Genomic DNA, 24,920 nt, shown 5'->3' on the forward strand with positions numbered 1-24,920 from the left:
TACTGAAAGAGAAGGTAAAGATTTTGAGGCTGAACTAGAAAAACAAAAAGCAATTATATGCTCTTTACAAGAGACACGTCTTAAATGTAAGGACACAGATTTTAAAGTGGGAGACTAACATACTTCTATCAGTAATTGATAGAACAAGCAGACAAAAAAATCAGTAAGAATGGAGATTTAAACTACATGATGAATAAACTTGACCTAATTGAGATATATAAAACTCTATACCCAATAATCTAATGATATACATTTTTTAAGGGAACATTTACCAAACAGATCATAAGCTGGGCCGTAAAGAGATGCCAATGAATTTAAAAGGATTGAAATCATTCAGTGACTATCCTCTGACCACAGTAGAATTGAGTTAAAAAGCTACAACAGAACGATAATTGGAAAATCTGAAAATGTTTAGAAACTAAGCAAAGCATTTGTAAATAATTTATAGCTCAAGGGAGAAATTATAATGGAAATTAGAAAAGATTTTTTAATGAATGGCAAAAATAGAACATATCAAAACTTATAGCATGAAGCTAGTAATGCTCACAGAATAATTTTGGCTGTAAGAACAAACAGTGGGAAGGGGAAAAAGGTGAAAATCAACCATCTAAAGACATAAAAATGAACAAAATCCAAATAAATAAGACAGGAAACAATAAAATTAAGAACAGAAACCAGTGTAACAGAAATAAATGTACAATTAAGAAAAGTCAACAAAACCAAAAATGATTTCTTTGTTAAGATGAATACAATTGTTAAGACTGATCAAGAACAAATCCACAAATGATCTACATGAACAATGAAAAGGGGACATATTATGATTTATCGATGCTACAACACTTTTAAAAACTGTTTAAATGATACTAAAGGCCAGTCACAGTGCTTCACGCCTGTAATCCCACCTTGGCCTCCCAAAGTGTTGGGAAGATTATCACTTGAACCCAGGAGTTCAAGATCAGCCTGGGCAACATAGGGAAACCCCATCTCTACAAAAAAAAAAAAAAAAAAAAAAAAAAAAAAAACAAAAAAAAAACAAAAAACATCATCATCATCATCATCATCATCATCAAATTAGCCAGGCATGTGGTCCCAGCTACTCAGGAGGCTGAGGTGGGAGGATCACTTAAGCCCGGAGGGTCAAGGGTGCAGTGAATAGTGACCGTGCCACTGCACTCTGGCAGAGAGAGACCCTGTCACCAAAGGAAAAAAAAATTAGCCATTTTATCTTCAAGACTTTGGAGTGTGCAAAGATTATCAGGACTCAAAAAGGCAAATATAGATACATAGGACTATGTCAGTGTTTTCCAACCTCTTAAAATTATATGTCAAAACATTAAATTGCATAATTTAAACATGAACACTATAATGTATGTCAATTATGCCTCAATTTTAAAAAGACGTTCTTAGTTATATCTATGTAAATCTGCATCTATATTCTCTAGGGTTGATTTATCTGGGCTATTGCCTGTTTCTTTATATGACCATATGTTCTGAGACTATATATTCAGTTACCAAAAATAATTTCCTATTTGTAGTTGCACTCTTCTTCAACCATTATGAGTAGCTTCCTTCCTCAATCAGAATTACTACTCGATCAAAATATTGTGCTCCTATCCAATATATGTACCTTAAATATTTGAATTAAGAATGTTATTGGACCCTTCAGTCTCTATTCTCAACTTTTATACCATCTACTCTTGCCCATCAATGGGAATAAATTATTCATTCTAAGAGACAGTCTGAGTAACAGAAAGAGTATCACATCAGGCAGCCAAAATTCCACATTTCCTCAAATCAATTTATTAAGTGACCATGGACAGCCCTTTAACTGCTTTGATATTCAGTTGCCTATTGGAAAAATTAGGACATCAATTTCTGTTAGAACTATTGCAGATGCAGATGATTTGTTAGGAACACTTTTAGTTTAAACAGCCACAACACTGTGTATCACCAAAAATTAAAACTGAACTTTTTAATAAGTCAAAATCATACAAGCAATTATTTTAGGAATAACTGAAAATAGACATAATTATGTGAAGATCCAAGGAAAATGCTTTCTATTTAGGAAATCTCTTTCTTTTATTAAAAGACTACAATTTCTCTTAAACAAAAATTATCACCCCTAAGAAGCCTTTTAAAATTTTTCTCCTAATCACCATACTTCCTGACTCATAAAATTTTAATACCATAGATATGCTGTATATCTGTTTACCTATTGTATGCCTTTGAAGGGTCACAAACTAATTCCAACAACTAAGACTTTTTTATGTCTCCCAAAACTAATTTATACCCCATGAAGAAAATATAGCCCTGTTAAGAATCTGTGGACAACATAATGTTAAGAATGCTGATTTATTAGAAGACACCATTGAACAAGTAATAGAGGAGAAGAAGATATTGACAATACATAGGATAGGTATAAAGAATATATGGGGCCGGGCGCGGTGGCTCAAGCCTATAATCCCAGCACTTTGGGAGGCCGAGACAGGCGGATCACGAGGTCAGGAGATCGAGACCATCCTGGCTAACAGGGTGAAACCCCGTCTCTACTAAAAAATACAAAAAACTAGCCGGGCAAGGTGGCGGGAGCCTGTAGTCCCAGCTGCTCGGGAGGCTGAGGCAGGAGAATGGCGTAAACCCGGGAGGCGGAGCTTGCAGTGAGCTGAGATCCGGCCACTGCACTCCAGCCTGGGCGACAGAGCGAGACTCCGTCTCAAAAAAAAAAAAAAAAAATAGAAAGAGACACAATCCCATTAATCACCAGGAAAATACAAATTAAAATCACAATGAAGTCCTACAACATACCCACCAGAGTGGCTAAAATTTAAGACTGAAAATATCAAGCAGTGGCACAGATATGGAGAAAGTGGAACTCACACACTGCTGGTCTAATTGATGCAACAACTTTGGAGAACTGGCAGTATTTACTAAAACCGACCATGATCATACCATATAACCCAGCAATTCTACTCCTAACTTTTTATACCCAACAGAAATGCTACATATGTTGGAATTATTGTGTAGTTCAGCCAGGTTGCTGGATACAGAAAAAAAAAAAAAAAAAAAAAAAACCATGAAGAAAGTTCACAGCAGTGCTATTTGTAATCAGCCAAAACTAGAAACACTCCAAAGATCTATCAGAAATTGAGTCGACAAATAAATTGTGGCATAGTCATACCATGGAAAACTCTACAACAATGAAAATGAGTGAACTATTGCTATTTGCATAATGTGAATCTTACACCTGATGTTGAGTGCAAGAAACCAAACACACATGCAAAAATACATATACCATTATTTAATTTATACAAATTCCAAACACAGGTAAAACCAAATAATGATGATAAAAGACAGTATTATGTTTCGGAAGAGGTGGGTAATAACTGGGAGTTGAGCGTGGGGAGCTTCTGGATTCTAGAACTGTTCTGTTCTTTGATCTGGGTGGTGGTTACATGGATGTGTGTGAAAATGCATTGAGCTGAACAATTAGGATTTGTGTACTTTTCTCTACCTATGTAATGTATACACAAAAAGTTAATCTTACAACAAGGCTAGATGGACTGGAGTAAAGAAGACTTGAGACAAGAGTTTGATGGTAGAAAATTTAAGAAAAATGTATGAGAAAAATGTATTAGTTTTGAAACTGTAGTGGAAAGAGTCCTGTTTAGGAGTCAGGAAACCTGAGCTCTCATCTGTTGAACCATCATCAACTCTCTCCGGCCTCAGTTTCCTTATCTGTAAAATGGCTGGCTGTGCAGGTTCCAGATTTGAAACATGATTTTATCACAAACTTGTGTGTGTTAAGTAGGAAAGCTTTGGTCTCTCCTGCCATAATCCATGCCCATACATCATGTGTCATTATTTGTAACTTCACTTGCCAATGGCATTTACATTCTAGGAAATTATTAACACCCTAGAATCCCATGTTGTATCCTTTTCACATCTTCCTCCCACTCCAAAGGTATCCTGATGTCTACCACCCTCAATCAGCTTTGCTTGTTGGCAGGTATCTGTCTTTACTCTTCCCACCAGCCTGCTTTCTGTCCTTGTAAAACCTAGAGTGGAGGGTGTGGAAGCAGTCCACCCTCTCACTCATAAGGCACCTGTAGGGCTCTTCCTTCTCTTTTTCCTTTCCTGAACAATTTAATACTAAAAGCATTAGGACGGCTGTAGGAGGTAGGTATCCATGCAATGTAGGGGTAGGGACAGCGGGTAGTGAGCTGCAGTGGCTCAGAGCAGAGTTGGATCCTGAGCAGGGTAAGAAGGGCACCCACATGGGGAGGGGTGACCAAGCACAGGACAGCAGAGTCTGAGTGGGGTGGAAGAGCATTTGCATGAGGAAGGAGAAGGAGCCACAACTGGAGATTGGTTGCACACAGAGGGACTGATCAAATAAAACAGTACATTAAGGATAGTGGGAGATGGTGTTTTCACTGTTGGAGAAGGCGGCTATGAATATGGAAAGGAGAAAATGAGAATGAACTCTATGGTGTTGGACTGAAGATAGCGGTATTGGAGTTAATTCATGGTTGCCAATACATAGACAGATGTAGAAATACAGATATAAGTGTGGGTGTATGTGTGCACATGCACATATATGCATGTCCTCTCCTCACTCTGTCTGCTGAGAAGGCCTGAGGGCAGTGACACTCAAAGGCAATGAGCACACTTAGCACCCAGATCTTGGTGACTAAATACCACTCATCAGTAAAAGAAACCAGGGCTTACTGGAGAAAGGCATGATTCCTGGGGCCAGGAAAGTACAGGAAGAACCTGGAGCATCTTGTGCCAGAAAGTCAGCAGGTACCCAGTGAAGAATGAGGATTTGTCTAAAGGACACAGGAACCATATTGAAAAGGTTCCCACTAGCCAAATCTGGGACAATTTGAGCATAAAATAAATAGTAATAGTGGTTGGGCCCAGAAAACAATATCCCAAAGTGAAGTCCTGAGACTCAGCTTCAGAAGGAAAGTTTCTCTTTGACGTTCTCCTGCCCATCTGTCTCTCGCCCCTCATCCTCCCATGAAGGAAGCCATGGAAATCAGAATTCCTCTTCCTCAAGGTGGGTTATAGAAGCCAGAACCCCTTTTCCCTAAAGCCAGCCATAAAGCCTGAAAATATTACTCTAACCTTTCCTACCTTTCTATGCAACAGCTGTCCATAAAGAAATGAAGAGCCTCATTCCAGAAAAGTCCTACCCCATATCCAGGAGGAAGAAATGCTACAACAAAGAGGCCAACAAGAATCCAGACAGGCCCTGCTGGGTTTCCCCACTGTCTGTGACCATCAGCTCATACCCTTCCTATCTGATCATATTTCTACACAGCTGTCCTTGCTTCATCGAAGCTAAGCATAAAATCACATAGCTTCCCTTGTATCTTTGCACCTTCATTTTTAAGTGTCCTTTGTCACATAAAACTATGGCCAAATATATTTGTTATGCTTTTCTTTTGCTATCTGTTATAGGGGTGTCAGCAGTGATCCTTATAATGGGAAGGAAAGGAATCTTGCCTTTTCTACCCCTACAATAGTAATGATTTTAACCTGGGGGGGAAAATATGAAACCTTGCAACCAAATGGATATAAATAAAGGAATAAAAGTAAAGTTTGATGAGGAATGGGATATTGATAGTCTCAAATCCCTTCTCCCCATTATTACCTACAACAGGGAAAAGAATTAGTTCACATGGAGAAGGCTGGCAGATACAACCTTAATCAAATAATCAAAAGAAACATTATCAGAAATGAAACATATTTACATTTTTGTCACTCTGACAAGGTTTAATAGGAAGGACCCAGCATCCTACCTTCACATTCCTGTCAAAGATGCATAACATGAACCCCACCGAGAGGATCCATCGGGCAAACCCAAACTGGAGTGCATTCAACAGAAAAATTGGCTTGTAATCTTCAAAAGTGTTAAGGTAATGAAAGTCAAGAAAAAAACTAAGGAATTGTTTCAGAGTGAAGAAGAGGAAAGAGACAGTGACAACTAAATGCAAGGTGGGATCCTAGACTGGATTCTTTCTTAAAGGACATTATTGGAACAATGATTGAAACTCAATTGGTGTATAAGGAGTAGACAACACCTGTTATAATGCAGCAATGCTAATGTCCTGGTGTTGATTGTGTTCTGGCTGTGTGGGGGAATATCCTTGCTTGGGAGGAAACACTGAGGAACTTGGGGTGATGGGCCTCAGATGGTTCAGGGGAGAAGCTCTTTGTATCATACATGAAACTTTCTGTGAGTGTGGGAAATTGTTTCAAAAGAGAGCATCACCAGGGTGCTTCATTTATCTCTACATGTATTCAGTGCAGTGTGGAGCACCTGTTATATGCTGGGTACCAGGGATGCAAAGATACATTACTGGTTTAAAGAGCTCATGGTCTGAGCAGAAACTCATTTGCAACATGCATTCAACTAGTGCTGGTTGAATATCTGCTCTGTGAGCCAAATAAACATCCCTGCTCTCAAGGAGCTTATAGTCTACCAGTAGGATAAAATAGGTGTTGAGTTAGACTCGACATATGCTCTAGAAGCATCCAGACTTGAAACCACATGAACCAAATTGCTTTTCCAGCATTACTATACTCAATGGCTCTGGGATCTTGAAGAGATCAGTGAACTGCCCCGAGGCCCAGTCAGCTTGTCTGTAAGATAAAGTCTATAATTCCTTCTTCATGGGATTTGGTGTGAAGATGAAAAAAAGACGTAAAGATACTTCATACAACAACATGTAAATGCTTTTTGGTGGTGGCCTTCTGTTCTAAGTTATGTAAACTTTGGGGTCTAGCTGGGAAGAATCTCGCAGTGCACCCTGTGTTTCAACAATAGGCAGAGCACGTGCAGGAACCATGAACGCTTCCCCAGCCAGGGTTACCTTCCAAAGGTATTTTGGGGCCAGGAACTCTAGGTGTGTGGGGAGGGAAGGAGTGGAAGTTTCCTGCCCCTACATATCCTGGATACCCAGTTTGCTAGTCAGCACTGGGCTTGGGTCAGGGTGAAATGGGCTGTGCTTCTGGTAACAGCCCCCTATCCCTGCTGGACATGCAGAGGCTGCAATGCCCTTTAGTCACTGAGGTCTTCACAGTCCACACAGGCACTGGAATCCTCTTGGGCACAACTTCAGAAATAATTTTGGCTCCACGTCTTTTTTTTTTTTTTTTAGATTCACAAAAACTACTTTGTGTCTTAAATATATTTGTTCAGTTTTAATTTCAATTATATTTGAATGAATAATACCTTAATATGGTTCATATTATTCAATGAAAGGTGTATCTTCCATAGTCATCCATCTCTCCTCCCAGGAGTTAACCAGTATTATACTTTCTTGCGTATGCTTCCAGAGACTTTTTTTTTTATCAGTATACTTTAAGTTCTAGGGTACATGTGCACAACATGCAGGTTACATAGGTATACATGTGCCATGTTGGTTTGCTGCACCCATCAACTCATCATTTACATTAGGTATTTCTCCTAATGCTATCCCTCCCCCAGCCCACACTCCCCGACAAGCCCCAGTGCGTGATGTTCCCCGCCCTGTGTCCAAGTGTTCTCATTGTTCAATTCCCACCTATGAGTGAGAACACGTGGTGTTTGGTTTTTTGTCCTTATAATAGTTTGCTGAGAATGATGGTTTTCAGCTTCATCAATGTCCCTTCAAAGGACATGAACTCACCCTTTTTATGCATAGTATTTCGTGGTGTGTGTTTGGTTCCACATCTTAACCAGTCATGGCCGTGGCAATAGTTCTAGACAGATTTAGACGAGGTTTGCCCCGGTCCAATCTGATGGGGCCTCACCTTAGGTCTGCACCTGGAACTTCCACTACCTACCCTACACTCACACGCAGGCAACCTGGAGCACGGAGCTCCTGGAGCACGGAGCATCGGTCAAGGCCTTAACCAGTGGCAGACAGGGGCCGACAGAGAAACGCTTTGCATTTTGCCCCCCGGTGGACTCTTTGTAGACATTTCATGAGGCTCCTCTGAAGGCCACAGAGGAGTGCACTCCAGTCACCTTGAGAAGCGGCCAACCCCTAAGACACTCTTCCATCAGGGTTCACTTCTCCCCCGTTTTACTCCCCGTCTCTCCTGCTTGCTGGAATCTCATTCCTAACCACTTGCATGCAAGCTTTGGTCTCAGGCTCTGTTTGGAGGTGCCCAGGCTAAGATGGGATGAGCTCTGGTCACCCAGAGATCATGGCAGCAGCTTGGGAGGGGCCAGTAGGCCGGCTCTGACTGTGGCAGAGCTACACTCACCTCACCGCAGCACTGAGGAAACGGGTGTCCTCGGAGTCTTCTCCAGCCCCCTCCTCTCAAAGCCAAGCACTGTTGATGAATCCATCTGTCTCAGGAGGGACCTCCGGGCAAACTGACACCTTCAGCCCCCACCCCTGAGCACTTTGGCCAGAACAGTCAAAGGAGGCCAATCTTAGAGGTTATTTTAAACCAGTCCGCTGTGTGGGGGCACGAAGCTGCACCAGGAATGTCTAATTTAATTAAATGTAGATAAGATGTTTTCAATTGCCTTACTCTCTTGGGGAGGCCTGGGCTTGATGAGCTTCCCCAGCCGCAGCTCATCCTAGCCTCCACCTGATGATGCTTGTGGAGGGTGGAAATTTAATTCAGAAGTGCGTGTGCTAGACATGTCCTATTACCTTATTTCCTTAAGTCAAAATCAACCCAATTGGGAGGGTCCATCCTGTTAGGTTGGTGGCGGTGCTGTCCCCGTAACTGTGGGCAGCAGAGTGTGCAGTGAGGAGTTCACTCTCATGCTTGGCCACTTGGTTTTGGGCTCCAGCTCTGCCCCATGGCAGCTGTGTGGCTTTGGGCAAGTCGTGTCACCTCCCCTTACTTTGGCTTCCTCACAGTGAGTGGGGATAACAACAAGGTCTCTCCTTGGGCTGTGCTAAGGATCCCACGAGGAGACACGAGGGCTTAGAGCATGGCCTGGGGTTTCAGCCGCATTAACTCGGGTGAGGTAGGGTGAGGCCAGATGCAGATCAAGAGAGAAACTGGAACGAGTTTTACAGTTTTTTAATACTCACAGGTCCCTGGGGGCAAACAGAGGACACCATGTAGGGCCACTCGGGGAAGCACGGGGTCAGTCACCAGGATCAGGGGCAATCAAGCACCTCGACTGTGGCCACAGGAGGGAATGGTTAAGGTGAGGTGGGAGGGGCACGTGGGTGTAGGATTGGGCTGTCCCTGGTTGTCAAGGGCCTGGCTCTGGGGCAGTTAAGGTGGGCGCATAATGGCCGGGGCTGTGAGAGCCCAATAAGGGAAGTGTTGAGGTGTGGAAGGGGAGCCGACCAGCCTCCAGCCAGGGACTCAACACCAGGTCAGAAGAGTATGTTAAACATCATATTACACCTGGCATGAGAAAGCTCTTAATAATTGTCAACTCACAGCGATATGATGCAGAGTCAGAGGTCGGCAGGGAGGTTCCAGCACTCGCCCTGCAGTGCACGGAAATCATGAGGACTCACGTGATGCCAGAGAAAGGAAGAGCCTGTTTCTTGTTCCACCACTGTATGAGTTTCCTGTGATTGCCGTAACAAATTAGCACAATGTAGGGATGCACAACAGCACATATAATCATTCTCCAGTTCTGGAGGTCAGAAGTCTAACATGGCTCTCACTGGTCTAAAATCAAGGTGTCCACAGAGCTGCATCCTTTCTGGAGCCTCTCCGGGACATTTCTTCTCTTTTCCAGCTTCCCCATTCCCTGCCCATGGCCGTTCCTCCAGCTTGAAAAACAGCAGCTGAACATCCTCTTTTTTTTTTTTGAGACAGAGTCTCACTCTGTCGCCAAACTGGAGTGCAGTGGTGCAATCTCAGCTCATTGCAATCTCCGCCTCCCAGGTTCAAGTGATTCTCCTGCCTCAGCCTCCTGAGTAGCTGGAATTACAGGCACGCACCACCATTCCCAGCTAATTTTTGTATTTTTGGTAGAGACATGGTTTCACCATGTTGGCCAGGATGGTCTCGATCTCTTGACCTCGTGATCCACCCACCTCGGCCTTCCAAAGTGCTGGAATTATAGGCATGAGCCACCGCGCCCAGCCAGCAGCTGAGCATCTTTAACTCTCTTTGTGACTGTGATTCCCCTGCCTCAGGCTCCCACTTATAAAGACCCTCATATAAGCTCTAAGTCTCCTAATGTTGGGCATCCTCTCCTGTGGCGTAAGCTTCACTGCACAGGGAGGTAAACATCCGGCCCTCAGTCATGGTCTCCTGAGGAATTGGGGTACAGGGAACAGGCATTACTAACATGCACTTCTCTTCTCTGATCCAGAGATCTTGTATCAGGATAGACAAATAAGCACAGATATAAACACCTAAAAAATGATCTGCCCTAAACCACTATTGTCTGTTTTACGAGTTGTGTGCACCAATGAGTATAATGATAGTATTGTTGTTAATAGCCACATCTATTGAGTGCCTACTCTGCTCCAGGCCCAGGACTAAAGACTGTCATTTCTCCAAGGTTACACAGCTGGCCAGGGGTGGAGCTGAGAACGGGTGCCTTTGCTCAGGGTGGCTGCATTTGGCCGGCTGCTGCACCACGAAGTAGCGCGGCAACGGCCGTTTCGGACAAAGGGCAGGTGAGCAGGCTTCTTAGTTGTAGGCAGCGGTGCTGAGTCACACACGGGGGAAGCCTGAAGGCAGGAGAGCTTTCTCTGTGGGGCATAATTTCCGCTGGCAAAGCTGATGGCCTTTCTTATCTTCTTGCCATGGGGTTCCCTGTGATGAGACTAATTACTGTCTCAACCCTCCATTTGCCAACACGATGAACCTGCCAAGCCTGCCAGCTGGTCTACTGTGCATTGCTGGATGCTCCAGGCATCTTGACAGCTTGAAGTCCCATTAGCAAGAGCCACACACGGCGCTGGCCCCCCCAGCACTGGGTCCCGGTGTGGGACCTCAGCCTGGCCTTGAGGTGGATGACTGGAGTGTGACATAGAGAGGAGACTGAATGAAGCGACCTCCCCTCCTTGGTTTCTCCACTCCTCCCTTTTTCCTCCTCCCAATGCCAGCAGTGGAAATGCCTCCGGGAACTGAGCTCAAGCGTGCTCTGAGCCCACGGCCCCGTGCTGGGCAGTCACTCTTCTGGGCACAGGTGGCACTCGGTCTGGCCTCTGCATTTGCCCTTGCTGTGCTCTCCCTGGAATGCCTTCTCCCTTCCTCTACTCTTTCCCGAATGGTGCAGGTCCCTCTCAAGTCTGATCCCCTGGGTGAAACTCTCCCATCTCTGAATTCTCTAGCAATTGACCTCTGACACAGAGTCCAACAAAGACTGAACTTCACAATCTAGATTCCATTCAACTCTTCACTTTATACCGTATTAGGAAGTGCCCAGTCAGTGTTACGCTAGGTGTTGATGATAGGACGGGAAGTAAAACTCAGTCCCTGACTCCCGGAGTTTGCGATCGAGCAGGGAAGGCAGATTAAACACAGAACTGGAGTGTGATCGATGAGTGTTAAGACAGGGAGAGTAAAGATTCCTCGGGCGCAGAGAACAAAGGAAATTCTAAATCAAGAGGTCAAGGAAAGTCTGCCACATTACAATTTTTCTTACTCCTTAGTCATTTCGTGAATGTAAATCTTGTCTTCTCTACAAACTGCATTTACTTCAAGTCCAAGAGCCACACCTCATTTAGCCCTAATGTTCTTCCTAAGTGTGAGTCCATGAGAAGTCATTAGAAAACCCTGGCTCCTAGGTGTTATTCTGTGAGACAAGATGTTCTGTTAAAATGTGTATGTGTGTATGTATGTGTGTGGGGGGTGGTGTGTGTGTGTGGTGTGTGTGTGCATGGTTTTAAAAGCTAGGAAAGGTTGCAAATCATATCCCCCTCTTGGTGGCTCACAGTTGCCATACTGAAGGCTCTGACAAGTCCTGTGATTCATGCCTGTAATCCCAGCACCTTGGGAGGCTGAGGGGGGCAGATCACGAGGTCAAGACATTGAGATCATCCTGGCCAATATGGTGAAACCCCATCTCTACTGAAAATACAAAAATTAGCCGGGTGTGGTGGCATGTGCCTGTAGTCTCAGCTACTCAGGAGGCTGAGGCAGGGAATTGCTTGAACCCGGGATTGCAGTGAGCTGAGACTGAACCACTGTGGTCCTGCCTGGTGACACAGCGAGACTCTATCTTAAAAAAAAAAAAAAAGAAAGAAAAAGAAGTCCTGTGACAGGTAAGCCTGTTTAATCCAGTGCTTCCAACATTTATTTAACCATGCTATGCTCTTTTGAAAACCCCTGCGGTGATAGTCCAATAGGCTGATAGTCCAACAGGCTGATACTCCAATCCCATCATTTTACCAGGACAGAAGAGCAAGGCTGGAAAGGGCCTGAGATCTCAGAGAGACCAGTCAGAGCTGGGCTGGCACGTGGCTCTTTCCGCCCCACAGACTGAGCAGCGCTGCGAAGGGCATGCAGATCTGGACAGCCACAGCGGCCTGTGTGAACAAGTGCACGGAGGCAGGGAAGCAGCCCACAGGTTTGGAGAAAGGTGAAGAGCCTGGCTTGAACTCTGCGTAAAGCGCCTGAGGAACTAGGAGGATGATACAGCCCTACAGGGGTGGCATGGGGGCCAATATGCAGGGCAGAGGCAAAAAGGGCACTGCACGTTAGATGGGCACCTCCCATTGCAGAGGTGAGGAGACCCCCATTGCAGAAGTGAGGAGACCGAGGTGGAGAGCAGAAGGCACCCAGCCCGTGACATCACCCTCCTCAGGAGGGCCTACAATTGTTACATTAATGACAATATACTGATTTTAAGTTCTTATGATAATTTACTACTTTTTATTTTTAACAATTTCATTGATACATAAGTCACATACCTACAATTCACCCATTTAAAGTTACAATTCAGTGGCTTTTGGTATATTCACAGATATGTGCAAAAATCACCTCAAAAGAGACCCTGCATCCTTCAGCTGTCACCTTCCTATCCCCCGTACGCCCCAGCCCTAAGCAACCACGAATCTGCCCTCCCGCTCTACAGACCTCCTGAGTCGGAATGCTTTCTACTCGCGGGATCCTGCCACCTCTTGTCTTTTGTGACTGGCTTCTTTCACTTAGCGTGATGTTCTCAACGTTTATCCATGTTGGAGCATGGTCGGTGCTTCATTCCCTTTAAGGGCTGAACAGTAATCCACTGTACAATGATACTAAATTCCTCTTGTTGATCCGTTCATCACCTTTCGGCTCTTACCAATAATGCTGCTATAAATATTCATGTACAAGTCTTTGTTTGTTTTTGAGACAGTCTCACTCTGTCACCCAGGTCAGAGTGCAATGGTGCAATCTCGGCTCACTGCAACCTCTGCCTCCCAGGTTCAAGTGATTCTCATGCCTCAGACTCCCAAGTAGCTGGGATTAAAGGTGTGCACCACCATGCCCAGCTAATTTTTGTATTTTTAGCAGAGATGGGGTTTCACCATGTTGGCCAGGCTGGTCTCGAACTCCTGACCTCAGGTGATCCACCCCCCCCCTCAACCTCTCAAAGTGGTGGGATTACAGGCATGAGCCACCGCACCTGGCCATATTCACGTACAAGTTTTTATGTGGACAGATGTTTTCATTTATCTTGGGTATATATCTGGGGGTGGGATTGCAGGGCTGTATGGTAACTGTATATTGAACATTCTGAGGAACTGTTTGAGGAATCAGGCTGCTTCCAAAGCAGCTGCACCCCTTTACATTCCCACCAGCAGTATCTATGGGTCCCCGTTTCTCCATATCCTCACCAACAGTTGTTATTGTCTGTCTTTTTTATTTTCGTCATCCTAGGGAGTGTGAAGTGGTGTCTCATGGTGGTCTTGGTTTGCATCTTCCTGATGGCTAATGACGTTGAGCATCTCTTGATGTGCTTATTGGCTGTCACCTTTACTTACTTCATGGGCTTCCGTAAGGAAGCACAGCGGACAATCTGGGCTGGCTGGCCGGCCACCCCTGGCTTGAGGCATGGGCACAGTGAGCAATGCCCCTACCCCTCTTGTACGGGTGGATGCCCTGAGCACAGGAGGCACGCCCTGCCCAGAGAAGCTCCCTGCTGCGGGCAGCAAGCAGTCCCAGCATGGCAGGTAGGAGGGTTTTGAAATAGGAGATGGTTCATTCTGAGCCTAGCTGTTTGTTCAGCTGATGCCAAAGGAATCTGCCTATTTCTTTTAGTCTAAGACAGGTAATACACAGACCCCTCATTCTGGATCCTTGAAACCTCAATGCAGACAATCAAGTGACAGAAAGAGTAGCATCCTGGGAGATCCTGGCAGGAGCAGTCAGCCTGTCTGATCTGCACTTTGTCTGAAAAGGAGAGGGAAGATTCCCAGAACTGATGCTGCCTCCCAAGCATCAGGGAGACCCCAGCAAGGAGGCGTCCAGGAGCCTGGGTGTTTGCTGGGGCTTCTGGGGGTCTCTGCTCATTGAGAGGCCCAGCTGTCCTCTCAGAGCCTCACACTGTGGCTACACAGAGAATGTGCCCGTCATGAAACCGCCTGGGTATCATCTGGCAGTGCTGCATCCTGACCAAAACCAGTCGTGAAAGGAGTGAAGGTCTAGCTGCTGTTTTCTCTGTGTGAGGATGTCATGAGCTCATAGGGAAGCTGTTGGCTTGAGTTGCCAGGGTTGACCAGAAGCTCAGTGCTCTTGATTTGTATCCTTTTGTGCACATATTGGTGACAGAAAGTGGGTGTGCAAGCAGAGGGAGCAGCCCCACCTGACTCCACACTGGAGGGGACTGGCTTCTAACCAGAGCTCAGCTATGTGGGGAGAGACCAGGGGAGTAGAAGACTTGTTATGCCAGAGATCTTCAAAATGATACCTCATTTGGAGAAAAAGAAAACACAGGAAGCTTTAAGAACTGTTGGAAATTGCTTAAAGCAAGCTGTTAAATGGAAGAGGAACCAGATTTCGGGTGTATGTGACGTTAGAAAGCAGACTTAGGGTTGACTCATAGACATTTCATTGACTTAGTTTGAATTCATTCTAAGAACGTTAATGGTAGGAATAATCAGAAAACAGAAGTGACTGCTTTGTAAGGTGATGAGTTCCCTGACACTAGAGGTGTTCATGCAGAGTGTGGATAATTGTTTATAGGGGATGATATAAAAGGCATTCAGATGTTTGAAGGAGGGTCTGATGGATTCTCAAAAAACCTCCAGCTTTGAAATTCTCTTTCAGATTGAACCATACGAAATTATTCCCTGGCCAGTTACGTCTTTTTAATATGAGAATACTCCAGTCAATTCTTAATCGTCTGCACTAGAGGAGAGTCATAAATGCATAAAATCCAAACTACTATACTAGCAATTTGCCAAACACACTGATCTTGTAGTATGTTTGGTTTGGGAGCATTTCATGATGCTTTATTTAAACTGATGGTTTAGAAATGTTTCTTACTCTGTTGGATCTGTGTTGTGTACTGTACTACAAGAGACCGACAACTCGCTATTGGCAAGACCCTCTGGTGTTTCTGGCAACTAAACCATGTGGCTTAGAATCTGAGATGAATCTGTAGGGGGCTGAAATATGAGCTAAGGGGAATGTCTCTGTTAGGGAAGGATGTATGCCAAGGGACCACTGAAAAAGATGAGGCAGATTACGTGAGAGGCCACCCTACAAATAAATCTTGCCAGATTGGAACCTGTGAAATTCTTCAAACCCTATCGGAGGGGAAGGTGGAGCTTGAAATCCAAGGCCCACAAGCATCTCCTTCCCAGATGTTATCCGGGACGTGGGTCAGGATGCCTTAGTGAACAGCAGTATTCCAGTTGCACAGCCTTCCAATGCAAAGGCCTGCTGCATGGATGGGTAGAATAGAAAATAGAAAAGCAATGTACACACACAACTTTGCATCATTGGTGATTTTTGAAATGGAAATAAACTTGATCTATAAAAATAACCAAAAAACCTGATGTGTTAAAAAAAAATAGCACATCAACAGAAAAAGCAAGTTTTGATTGAAAAGGATACATTTCCTCCCTCATTAACCAGCATCGCTACATCTTTGGCATGGCACAGGGAGGCCGAATCACGCAATAGTTAAGAGAGTTGGCTCTGGGGTCAGACTTCCTGAGCACCAATCATGGCTCTGTCACTTACTAGCTATGTGACCAATAGCAAGTTACTTTACTTCTTTGTTTTTTAAATTGAGTCTCACTCTGTTGCCCAGGCTGGAGTGCAGTGGCACGATCTTAGCTCACTGCAACCTCCGCCTCCCAGGTTCAAGCGATTCTCCTGCCTCAGCCTCCCGAGTAGCTAGGATTACAGGCGCCTGCCACTATGCCTAGCAATTTTTTTTTTTCTTTTTAGTAGAGACAAGGTTTCACCATGTTGGCCAGGCTGGTCTCAAACTCCTGACCTCGTGATTAGCCTGCCTCGGCCTCCCAAAGTGCTGGGATTACAGGTGTGAGCCACAGCGCCTGGCCAGTTACTTTACTTCTCTGTGGCTAAGTTGTCACATCTATAAAAAAGATGAGTACGGTAATAGTAGCATCTAACTCATGGGTATTGTGAGATTGTAAAGGATTTAGAATGATGCCTATCATATAGCAAATGCTCAATAAATGTTATTTCTTATTGTTACAGACTTCATAATAGGTAATTTTCTCACAACGGAAAATCAAATCCCAGGCCAAGGAGAGGCAAAGTGGGATGGTGAAGGTGGATTTTTTTTGGTAATTTCAATGAGAAAGATGGAAAATCAAGCTATTTGATCAGAGCTCCAGCTTTCAACACAGTGTGCTCACTAGAATCATATGGTGAGCTTTTTAAACAAATAACGACCAGCTGTACCTAGACCAACTAAATAATCTCTTAGGAGCAAAGCTCAGGCCACTGTGTTTTGCTAAAGCTCCCCAGGTGATTGTAACATGTGGTCAGTGCTGAGAATCACAAGACTAGATTCTTGCTGCTTAAAGTATGGTTCAGGGATCAGCAGCATGGACACTACCTGGGAATATGTTGGATCTACGGAATCTCAGCTCCCTCCTTACCTGCCAAAGACTTGCTGAATCAGAACCTGCACTCCAGAAAGATCCCCCCAGTGACCCATATGCACACTGATGTTTGAGGAGCGCCGAGTTAGATGATTTCCAAGGTCACTTCTTGCTCTAAAGCAGGTGTAGAAGAAATGCTAATTGAGATAATGAGGACAGCCAATGTCCCAGAAGAGTCCCAGGTGAGAGGCTTTCAGAACCTGGACCAATAGAGATGCTGTTGGAGCCAAAGGCTGATGTTTCCCCAGGCATGGCGATCTTGACAAGAGCACACCTGTGCTCACAGGTCAAGGTAATTAATTAGCAGGGTGCCCCCTGGCACTCAAGCCTTGGCGCAAATGGAAAGCAGTGATGGGAAGTGACATAGATTGATAGGAACCAGAGAGACGGAGAGTAAGGAGATAAGATGACATTATTTTCCTGAGATATCAATGAACCTAGATATTGATGGAATTACAATGCTGTGGATGGCTCCTATGAGTCATTCACATTTGGAACTGGCAGCCTCCAAGAGGGTGTGCCCCCCACTTACACAGGAACCTTAGCTCCCGCTTACTGTCTCTATGTCCACTGTCCTCTTTCCCTTTGAGCCACTAGAGCATGGCTCCACACTCCTACCAACCCCCATTATTTCTGTCCTCTTCTTCACCCTGCAAATTCTCCTCCTCTTCACCTGAGTCCTGTATCACCGAATCACTGCCTCCTTCTTGTGCTGTTGAGCAAAGCACTTTTCTGTGTGGCAATGGATGTCAAGAACCATGGATAACTAACGTACAAAAAAGTATTGAAAATTCAAAACCAAGCCCAGTGTCAGTATCTCTAGACTCTACCTATTAACTGTGCAAATGGGAAGTCACCAGACCTGATGAAAAAGTACAATAAACAAAGGATTAGTCGGCTTCCAGAACTTGACAACCTGGCTGAAGAAGCCCAGAAGACAAAACCAGTTTCTTTGGTGCAGGAATTTAGTCCTCCATAGTTTTTATGGTGAAATATAAATTTCAGTATTTAAATATAACATAAAACTTACCATTTTAACCATTTAAAAATGTATTAGTTCTGTAGTATTAAGTACATTCACATTGTTGGGCAATCATCACCACCACCATCTCCAAAACCTCTTCATCTTCTCAAAGGGAAACTGTAGCCAATAAAAGATGACTTCCCCAACCCCCTTTCTCCTGGCCCCATTCAATGAAAGTAGAAACCATTATTCTGCTTTCTTTATGAACTGGACTACTCTAGGTACCTCCTGTAAGTGGAATTGTGTGATATTTGTCCTTTTTTGTCTAGCTTACTTCAATTAGCATAAGGTCCTCAAGGTTCCTCCATGTTGAAGCATGTGCCAGAATTTCTTTCTGATTTCTACCCAACATCTTGCCACTCTGGCAGACAATGAAGTCATTTACGTAGTCAAGGGCATCTTACATTGTGGGGAGCGGACATACGGAGGCACGCATCAACAACAGCAATCAACACAAGAAAAGGAATCATCATGGAGAAAGGTCTTTGGCTATCGATGGAATTGGAAAAATGTTGAGGAGTGGAGTCCATAAGCAGAGGGTGGGACCAAAGACCTAGAGGTGGACAGGAGGCTGAGGACTCTGTGTGTGTGTATGTGTGTGTGTGTGTGTGTTTCAGCCTCCTGAAGCAAGCTTAGCTTGTAGTCGAGTCCATAGGGCTGCCTCTGGTAGCACCATTTGCTCTAGAGCCCTGGCTTGCAGAATGTGCTCCATCACCACAGGCTGTTCTTAGCCTTCCCACGGGCTGTTGTCAATGTGTTTGCAGCAGGGCCATTGCTGACCCCAGCAAACTAAAGCACAGCTCAGGACACAGGTACAGCCTCAGACTTCAGGGAGCTCACATCTCAGGAGGGAGCAAAAGTAGGGAACGTGACTCTTTCACTTAGCGTCTCAGAAGAGAATGGAAGGAAGGTCGGTGGTGCTGTGCCCTCATTTCGATCTAAGGAAATTGAGGCCCAGAAGGATGCTATAACTCGCCCAAAGTCACACAATGGAGCTAAGACAAGAATTCAGGTATCTGCTGTTTCTCCAAGACTCTTTCTAAGTCCATGATCACTTCAACAACTGTGAATTCTCCTCCCCATCTTCCCACTCTCCAGGCCTTCAATATCCCCTTCTCCAGGGGCTGATGGTTAGAGAACCCATTTCAAAATCATCCCCTGTGTCCCCTGTGTCACCAACCCCTAGGAGTCTCAATCTCTTCCTGTGTCACCAACCCCTAGGAGTCTGTCTTCCTGTGTCACCAACCCCTAGGAGTCTCACTGTCTTCCTGTGTCACCAACCCCTAGGAGTCTCACTCTATTCCTGTGTCACCAACCCCTAGGAGTCTCACTCTCTTCCTGTGTCACCAACCCCTAGGAGTCTCACTGTCTTCCTGTGTCACCAACCCCTAGGAGTCTCACTCTATTCCTGTGTCACCAACCCCTAGGAGTCTCACTCTCTTCCTGTGTCACCAACCCCTAGGAGTCTCACTGTCTTCCTGTGTCACCAACCCCTAGGAGTCTCACTGTCTTCCTGTGTCACCAACCCCTAGGAGTCTCACTCTCTTCCTGTGTCACCAACCCCTAGGAGTCTCACTCTCTTCCTGTGTCACCAACCCCTAGGAGTCTCACTCTCTTCCTGTGTCACCAACCCCTAGGAGTCTGTCTTCCTGTGTCACCAACCCCTAGGAGTCTCACTCTCTTCCTGTGTCACCAACCCCTAGGAGTCTCACTCTCTTCCTGTGTCACCAACCCCTAGGAGTCTCACTCTCTTCCTGTGTCACCAACCCCTAGGAGTCTCACTCTCTTCCTGTGTCACCAACCCCTAGGAGTCTCACTCTCTTCCTGTGTCACCAACCCCTAGGAGTCTCACTCTCTTCCTGTGTCACTAAACCCTAGGAGTCTCACTGTCTTCATGAAGGTCCAGGGTGTGCCTCCTCCCTTGCCCTTCAGGACACCCCTGCATTTCGTTCTGATTGCTTACTTTTTCAGCAAAACTGCTGTGAGGCCTTGGACAAGCCTCTGTGGAGTGAAACCCCAACTAAAAGGAGAAAGGAATAAGCAAAGTGAACCTTACCATATAGGGCTTGAAATACCTTTGCCACCTGAGAAACCAGCCTCAGCCCCCACCCTGCACCTCTCTTTGTACACTTTTGTTTCCAGGGCCCCCCTCAACTGCTCTCTTGTTCCCATAAAATGACGGAAATGCCCTGAAAGGGACAGTTTAAGATTTGAAATCACTACTATATTGATTCAGGCAGTTCTTACCTTAGGAATTTTGGACTGATCTGGGCAAAAATGTTGGAAAGTTCCAACACACTGACTTTAATCTCATTAGTGCAAATTCAGCTGACAGGCACTGAGCCACCCTGGGGGGGAAAGGGCCTGAGATGTGCAGACACTTACAAGGGGCAATTTCCTTCACACCTGGAGATGAGAAATCACAGTTGTCAGCCCTTGCTTTGAAAGACAGGAAGATTGGTGATAAAGTCAGAGTTGCCCCCAAGAGGCTCTGTAGGAACAAGGACACATTCCATTCCCTCCCAGGGAGGGAGGAGCAGCGGATGGAAATAGCTAGGAGAGGAGAGAAGCACAAAGAAGAAGGAGCCACAGAGTGAGTCTCTCACAAGAGAGGACAGGGATTAAAGCCACCGAAATCCATCAGACTACCTCTCTGCTTTGCATTTTAAAAGCACCCGTTGCAAGCATTGGCCACATCTGCTATCCTCATCAGCAAAAAGCAGAAATTATTTAGAAGCTCCTCACCTGTCCCCCTGAGTTACATCGATGTTGCACTTGCTTGTTATTTCCATGTATTTCAATAGCTCCCAGAGCAGTAGTTCCAAGAATATGGACCTGGACTATTTCCTCTGACACAGAATTGCCAAATCTGTATTTTGTCAAGTGACGATGTTAAAAGAAAACATGAAATGAAAAAACAAATAAACATCAAGCAACTGCTATTATCACCATGATTTTTTAAGGGGGCATTTTCATACTAAATAAATAAATGAAGCTCTTTACACAGCTCTTCCTTTTCTGATTTTGATATGGTCTTTTGCTGTGGGCCCAGGGGATAAGGACCTGCTATTGGATAAGGAGAAGCTATGTTTCTGACTCCATTTCCTACCACTGTCCCTGACCTGCTTCCCTCCCCTAAAAGACACCCTTTAGCCCACCTCAGTACACCAGGATGTACTGCGTCTTCTCACGCTGTGCACGCTGCGCAGGGTTCACTCCTGCATCCCCCTGGGAACTCTTGCTCCTCCTTGAGCTGGCAGAAGCCTTCGTCTCCTCTGCACAAAGGGGACCACCCTCCCCCATGCCATGGGAATAGAATCATATTACGTTGCAATTGGTTATATTTACAAGTCTCTTTCTTTCCCTCCCCAAACTCCATGAGGGCAGAGGTGATCTCTTAATTACCCTTACAGGCCCAGGCAACCTGAAGAAACCCCTCCCCAGAGGTGCTCAGTCACCCAGGGAGGATGGGGTGACCCACGCAGCGTCACCTCAACTCACCACGCATATGCCCAGGACTATGCTGGCATCACGAAGGCAACACCTAAGTAGACAACAAGGTCCTTGCCCTTGGGGAGTTTACTTTTAGGCAATTTGTTTAAATCAACCAGAAGTCAGTGAGACAATACAAACCATTTGGAAGCAGTGTGAGTCAGCCATGGGCATAATAGCCGAGGGAATTTAGATGGAAGGGAAATCATCTCAGGGCGGGTTCGCCAGAGGCGGTTTCATGGAAGAGTTGAGTTTTCATCTAGGCCTTGAAAGAAGTATAGAATTCAAATTGGCAGAAGAAAGCAAAGATAAATCAAGGAAGGTAAAGAGTGGGAGTGAAGGCTTGAAGGAATTACACAGTGGCAAAAACAAGCAGGGCACCAGGGTTAGAACTATGCTGTAAGAACTGAGGAACTCAGCAGGGGAGCCCTGAGGGGGAGGCTGGTTGGGAAGATTAACTTGAACTGAATGCCAAGCAGAGTAATATAATTTTATTGCTGGAAAGATAAGGCATCTCCAGTCCAATCCACCCATTTTACAGATGAGAAAACTGAGGCACAGGGAGAGTGACTTCCCAGGGCAGCAGGAGCAGCCGCCGCAAAGATAAAATCAATGGCAGACATCTGCAGGACTCTTCCAACATGTTGGGCATTGCACTAAGCACCTTATGTGCATATCTCATCTAATTCTTACAACAACCCTAGGAAGTAGGCACTAGATATAACCCCATTTTGCAGGTAAGAAAGCTGAGAAGGCAAGCAGCTGGCTGAGGGTCACAAGGTAACGTGGACAAGCAACAGAGTCAGCACTTTGGAATTGCTCTCACATGGTGACTGTATTCCTGGAAAGAAGGTAAGATTTGAAATCAAAAGACATGCATTCAAATGCTGGCTCCACCTCCAGAGTCATATGACCTCAGGTGAGTTACCTAACCCTACTGACCCTCTGTTTCCTCATTGGTACAAAGGAGATAATAATTCCTACCCCACAGGATTTCTGTGGGGATTAAGAAAGCTTAGAAGTGTCAAGTTCTTGGCCCGTAGTATGTGCTCAGTAAACATCACGCCCATCCCCTCCCCTTCCCACCATCCCTTTCCTTCCATCAGCCTTGACACCACCTCTGCGGTCCTGCAGCTGCAACTCCCCACCCCTGTCCCACAGATGCAGGCCTCCTATGTCCCTGGACACTGGACTTCAGGCTGAGGTGTCCTGCCTTGGAGGTAACTGCATGGTGGAGGGGTGAGGATGGGAGGAGGAAGAATCTGGTTTTTCTCATAGCTTATTTGGCCCTCATGATGTTACCGGCATGGGAGGGAGAACAGATCTGCTGCCCTGTTTGGAGTGAGGTGTGCAAAGCCCCACGGTGAACCAGCGGAAAGACACAAGTGGACCGTTGTCATGGAATGACCTCTGGCTCCCTGGTTTCTTGAGTTCCTTGTTCCCTTTCCACCCTCTTTACTAAAACTCTCCAACACAGCGAGTTGTCGTGCTGCTTAACTGTTCAATTCGAGGCCTCCAGAAACATGCATGGAGACAGTTGGTAGGGACCAGCCACAATGACAAGAACATTGCTCAAACTTGGCTGTCTGCGATGGAGACGGACACAGAATTTTCATGACGGGCTAAGAGGTGGGACAGGATGAACATCCCTCCTTGTCAATTTTAATTGTGACGAAGATATAACAGCTTCTTGGCCTCTTGAATGGGGGTCTGCTTGGTTGCAAACCACCAGCCAACCCCTCAAGTGTCAGCAAGCTTGAGCACATGTGTGAAATTAGTGTTTGGGGGCTGCTGAACTGAATTCGCCAGGTTTTCAAGTCTCTCTGTAGAAAAGGCCGCTTTGGGTGAACCATGAGTTAATAATAAGAAATAATTGTAGATTATTTCTGTTGGAGTTAATGCTGGTGGTGGATGACTCGGGACAGACATGAGGGGTGAGACCTGACATTTTAAAGTACCCAATGTGTGCAGGGCACCGTACCAGCGCTTCATAGGTGCTGTCCTGCTCAATCGTTCCAACAACCCTACGAAGTGATGAAACCAGTGTTTGCAGTGAGCCAGTCCTGTGTTTCAATCACGGCCCCGCTTTCCCGTTGTGTAACTGAGGAGCATTATTTAACTTCTCTCAGCCTTAACTTCCACAGCTGAAAAGGACTCACCTCCTAGAGGGGCTCAGAAGGTTGAAAGAAATTGCCTGTGAAAGAACACACCAGCGCCTGGCTCAGGGCTGCTGGTCCTAAACGGTCGACCATGACTGAGAGCTGGGCAGGTCAGAGGGCTTCAGGAGGCCGTGGGCTCACCAACCTCAGAGCTTGGGAAGGCTGTGATTTTGTCTTGTTACATCTAAATGCATTTTACTCTGTTGAAAATGAGGGTGAGTATATTGGTTGATTCTGGAGTGTTTTTGGAAAGTGAGAGAGCCCCGGCGTAGAAGTCAGGAGTCTTGGACTGCCTCATGCAAGTTTCAGGCCCTCAGTTTCCCACATCTGTAAAACGACACCACTGAACGTGGTGATCTCCAAACTTCCTCCCGCTCTGTGAGTCTCCAGCACTCGGAAACTTCCGCTGCAAAACACAGACCCATTTGTATGATCTTAACAGCCTCAACCCGGCTTTTCACATGTGACAGGCAGCTTGGGAGGTACAAGAAAAATAACTCAAATAATTTCAAAACAAAACACAGCAGGCTATACTCACTGCCCCTGGATTGGATGCGCTTTCCATTTCTTGCCCTGTTCACCTGCACAAGGAACAAAAACAAGATTATTATTTTTTTTAATAACACACACATTGTCTTTCTACCTGGCTTTTCATTTGGGCCCTGTGCCAGCCATGTGGATAAGATCTTTCAGGAACTTTTATAATGTCACATACTTATGCAAATTGGCCAAGTGTTTATAGCAACAGGCACCACAACAGGTCTCAATTAGCGAAAAGCAGCCAGGCAACCTAAGCAGCTTGGAGCACTGTGGATGCGGGAGCAAAGCTCTGGGCCTGGGAGGGTGGGGTAGATTTGTTGAAAGGACAGATTCTGGAGCACTTCAGTCTTCATGGCTGCTGCCTGGTTAAACCACGCTGGTCAAAACCACTCCGGCTCTTGAATCTGGGTTTCCTATTTTTTCCAGCAACAGGGTGTGACGGTCCCATTGCAATGGATTCCAGAGGGTGTGACTGTCCCGTTTTATGGGTTGCTGAGGGCCATACACTAGGTTGGCTGCCCATCGATCCAATTCCACCCTCCATCATATAGACTCCCGAGGGGCGGCCATGCCTGAGAAGCCCCTCCAGTGTGAAGCCAGGTGTGAACTCAGCTTCCAAGCCACAGGCTCATGTGTGAGCCTGGAGTGGGACATTTAAAGTTAGACAGACCTGGGTACAAGACTCAGGTTCATGGC

General features: G+C 45.5%; 1 protein-coding gene across 36 annotated transcripts in view; it reads right to left on the bottom strand.

Moving 5' to 3' along the window:
* The window catches only part of LOC106993529 (uncharacterized), a 301,117-nt gene that overhangs the window by 104,727 nt on the left and 171,470 nt on the right, over positions 1–24,920 (bottom strand). For 15 of the 36 annotated variants that reach the window (XR_013404403.1, XR_013404398.1, XR_013404401.1 and 12 more), the window contains one exon: positions 20,779–24,265. Coding sequence is in view for 13 of the 36 variants with exons in the window: in XM_077964675.1 (XP_077820801.1) it covers positions 23,979–24,090; positions 24,223–24,265 (155 nt within the window). In the remaining 23 variants the exon portion in view is untranslated. Of the gene's footprint in view, positions 1–20,778; positions 24,266–24,920 lie in introns of those variants that run through there. The other 21 variants (XM_077964675.1, XM_077964673.1, XM_077964666.1 and 18 more) reach the window with 6 other exon arrangements.

Source organism: Macaca mulatta, chromosome 14 (genome assembly GCF_049350105.2).
Source record: "Macaca mulatta isolate MMU2019108-1 chromosome 14, T2T-MMU8v2.0, whole genome shotgun sequence".
In the NCBI taxonomy this organism is placed as follows: Eukaryota; Metazoa; Chordata; class Mammalia; order Primates; family Cercopithecidae; genus Macaca; species Macaca mulatta.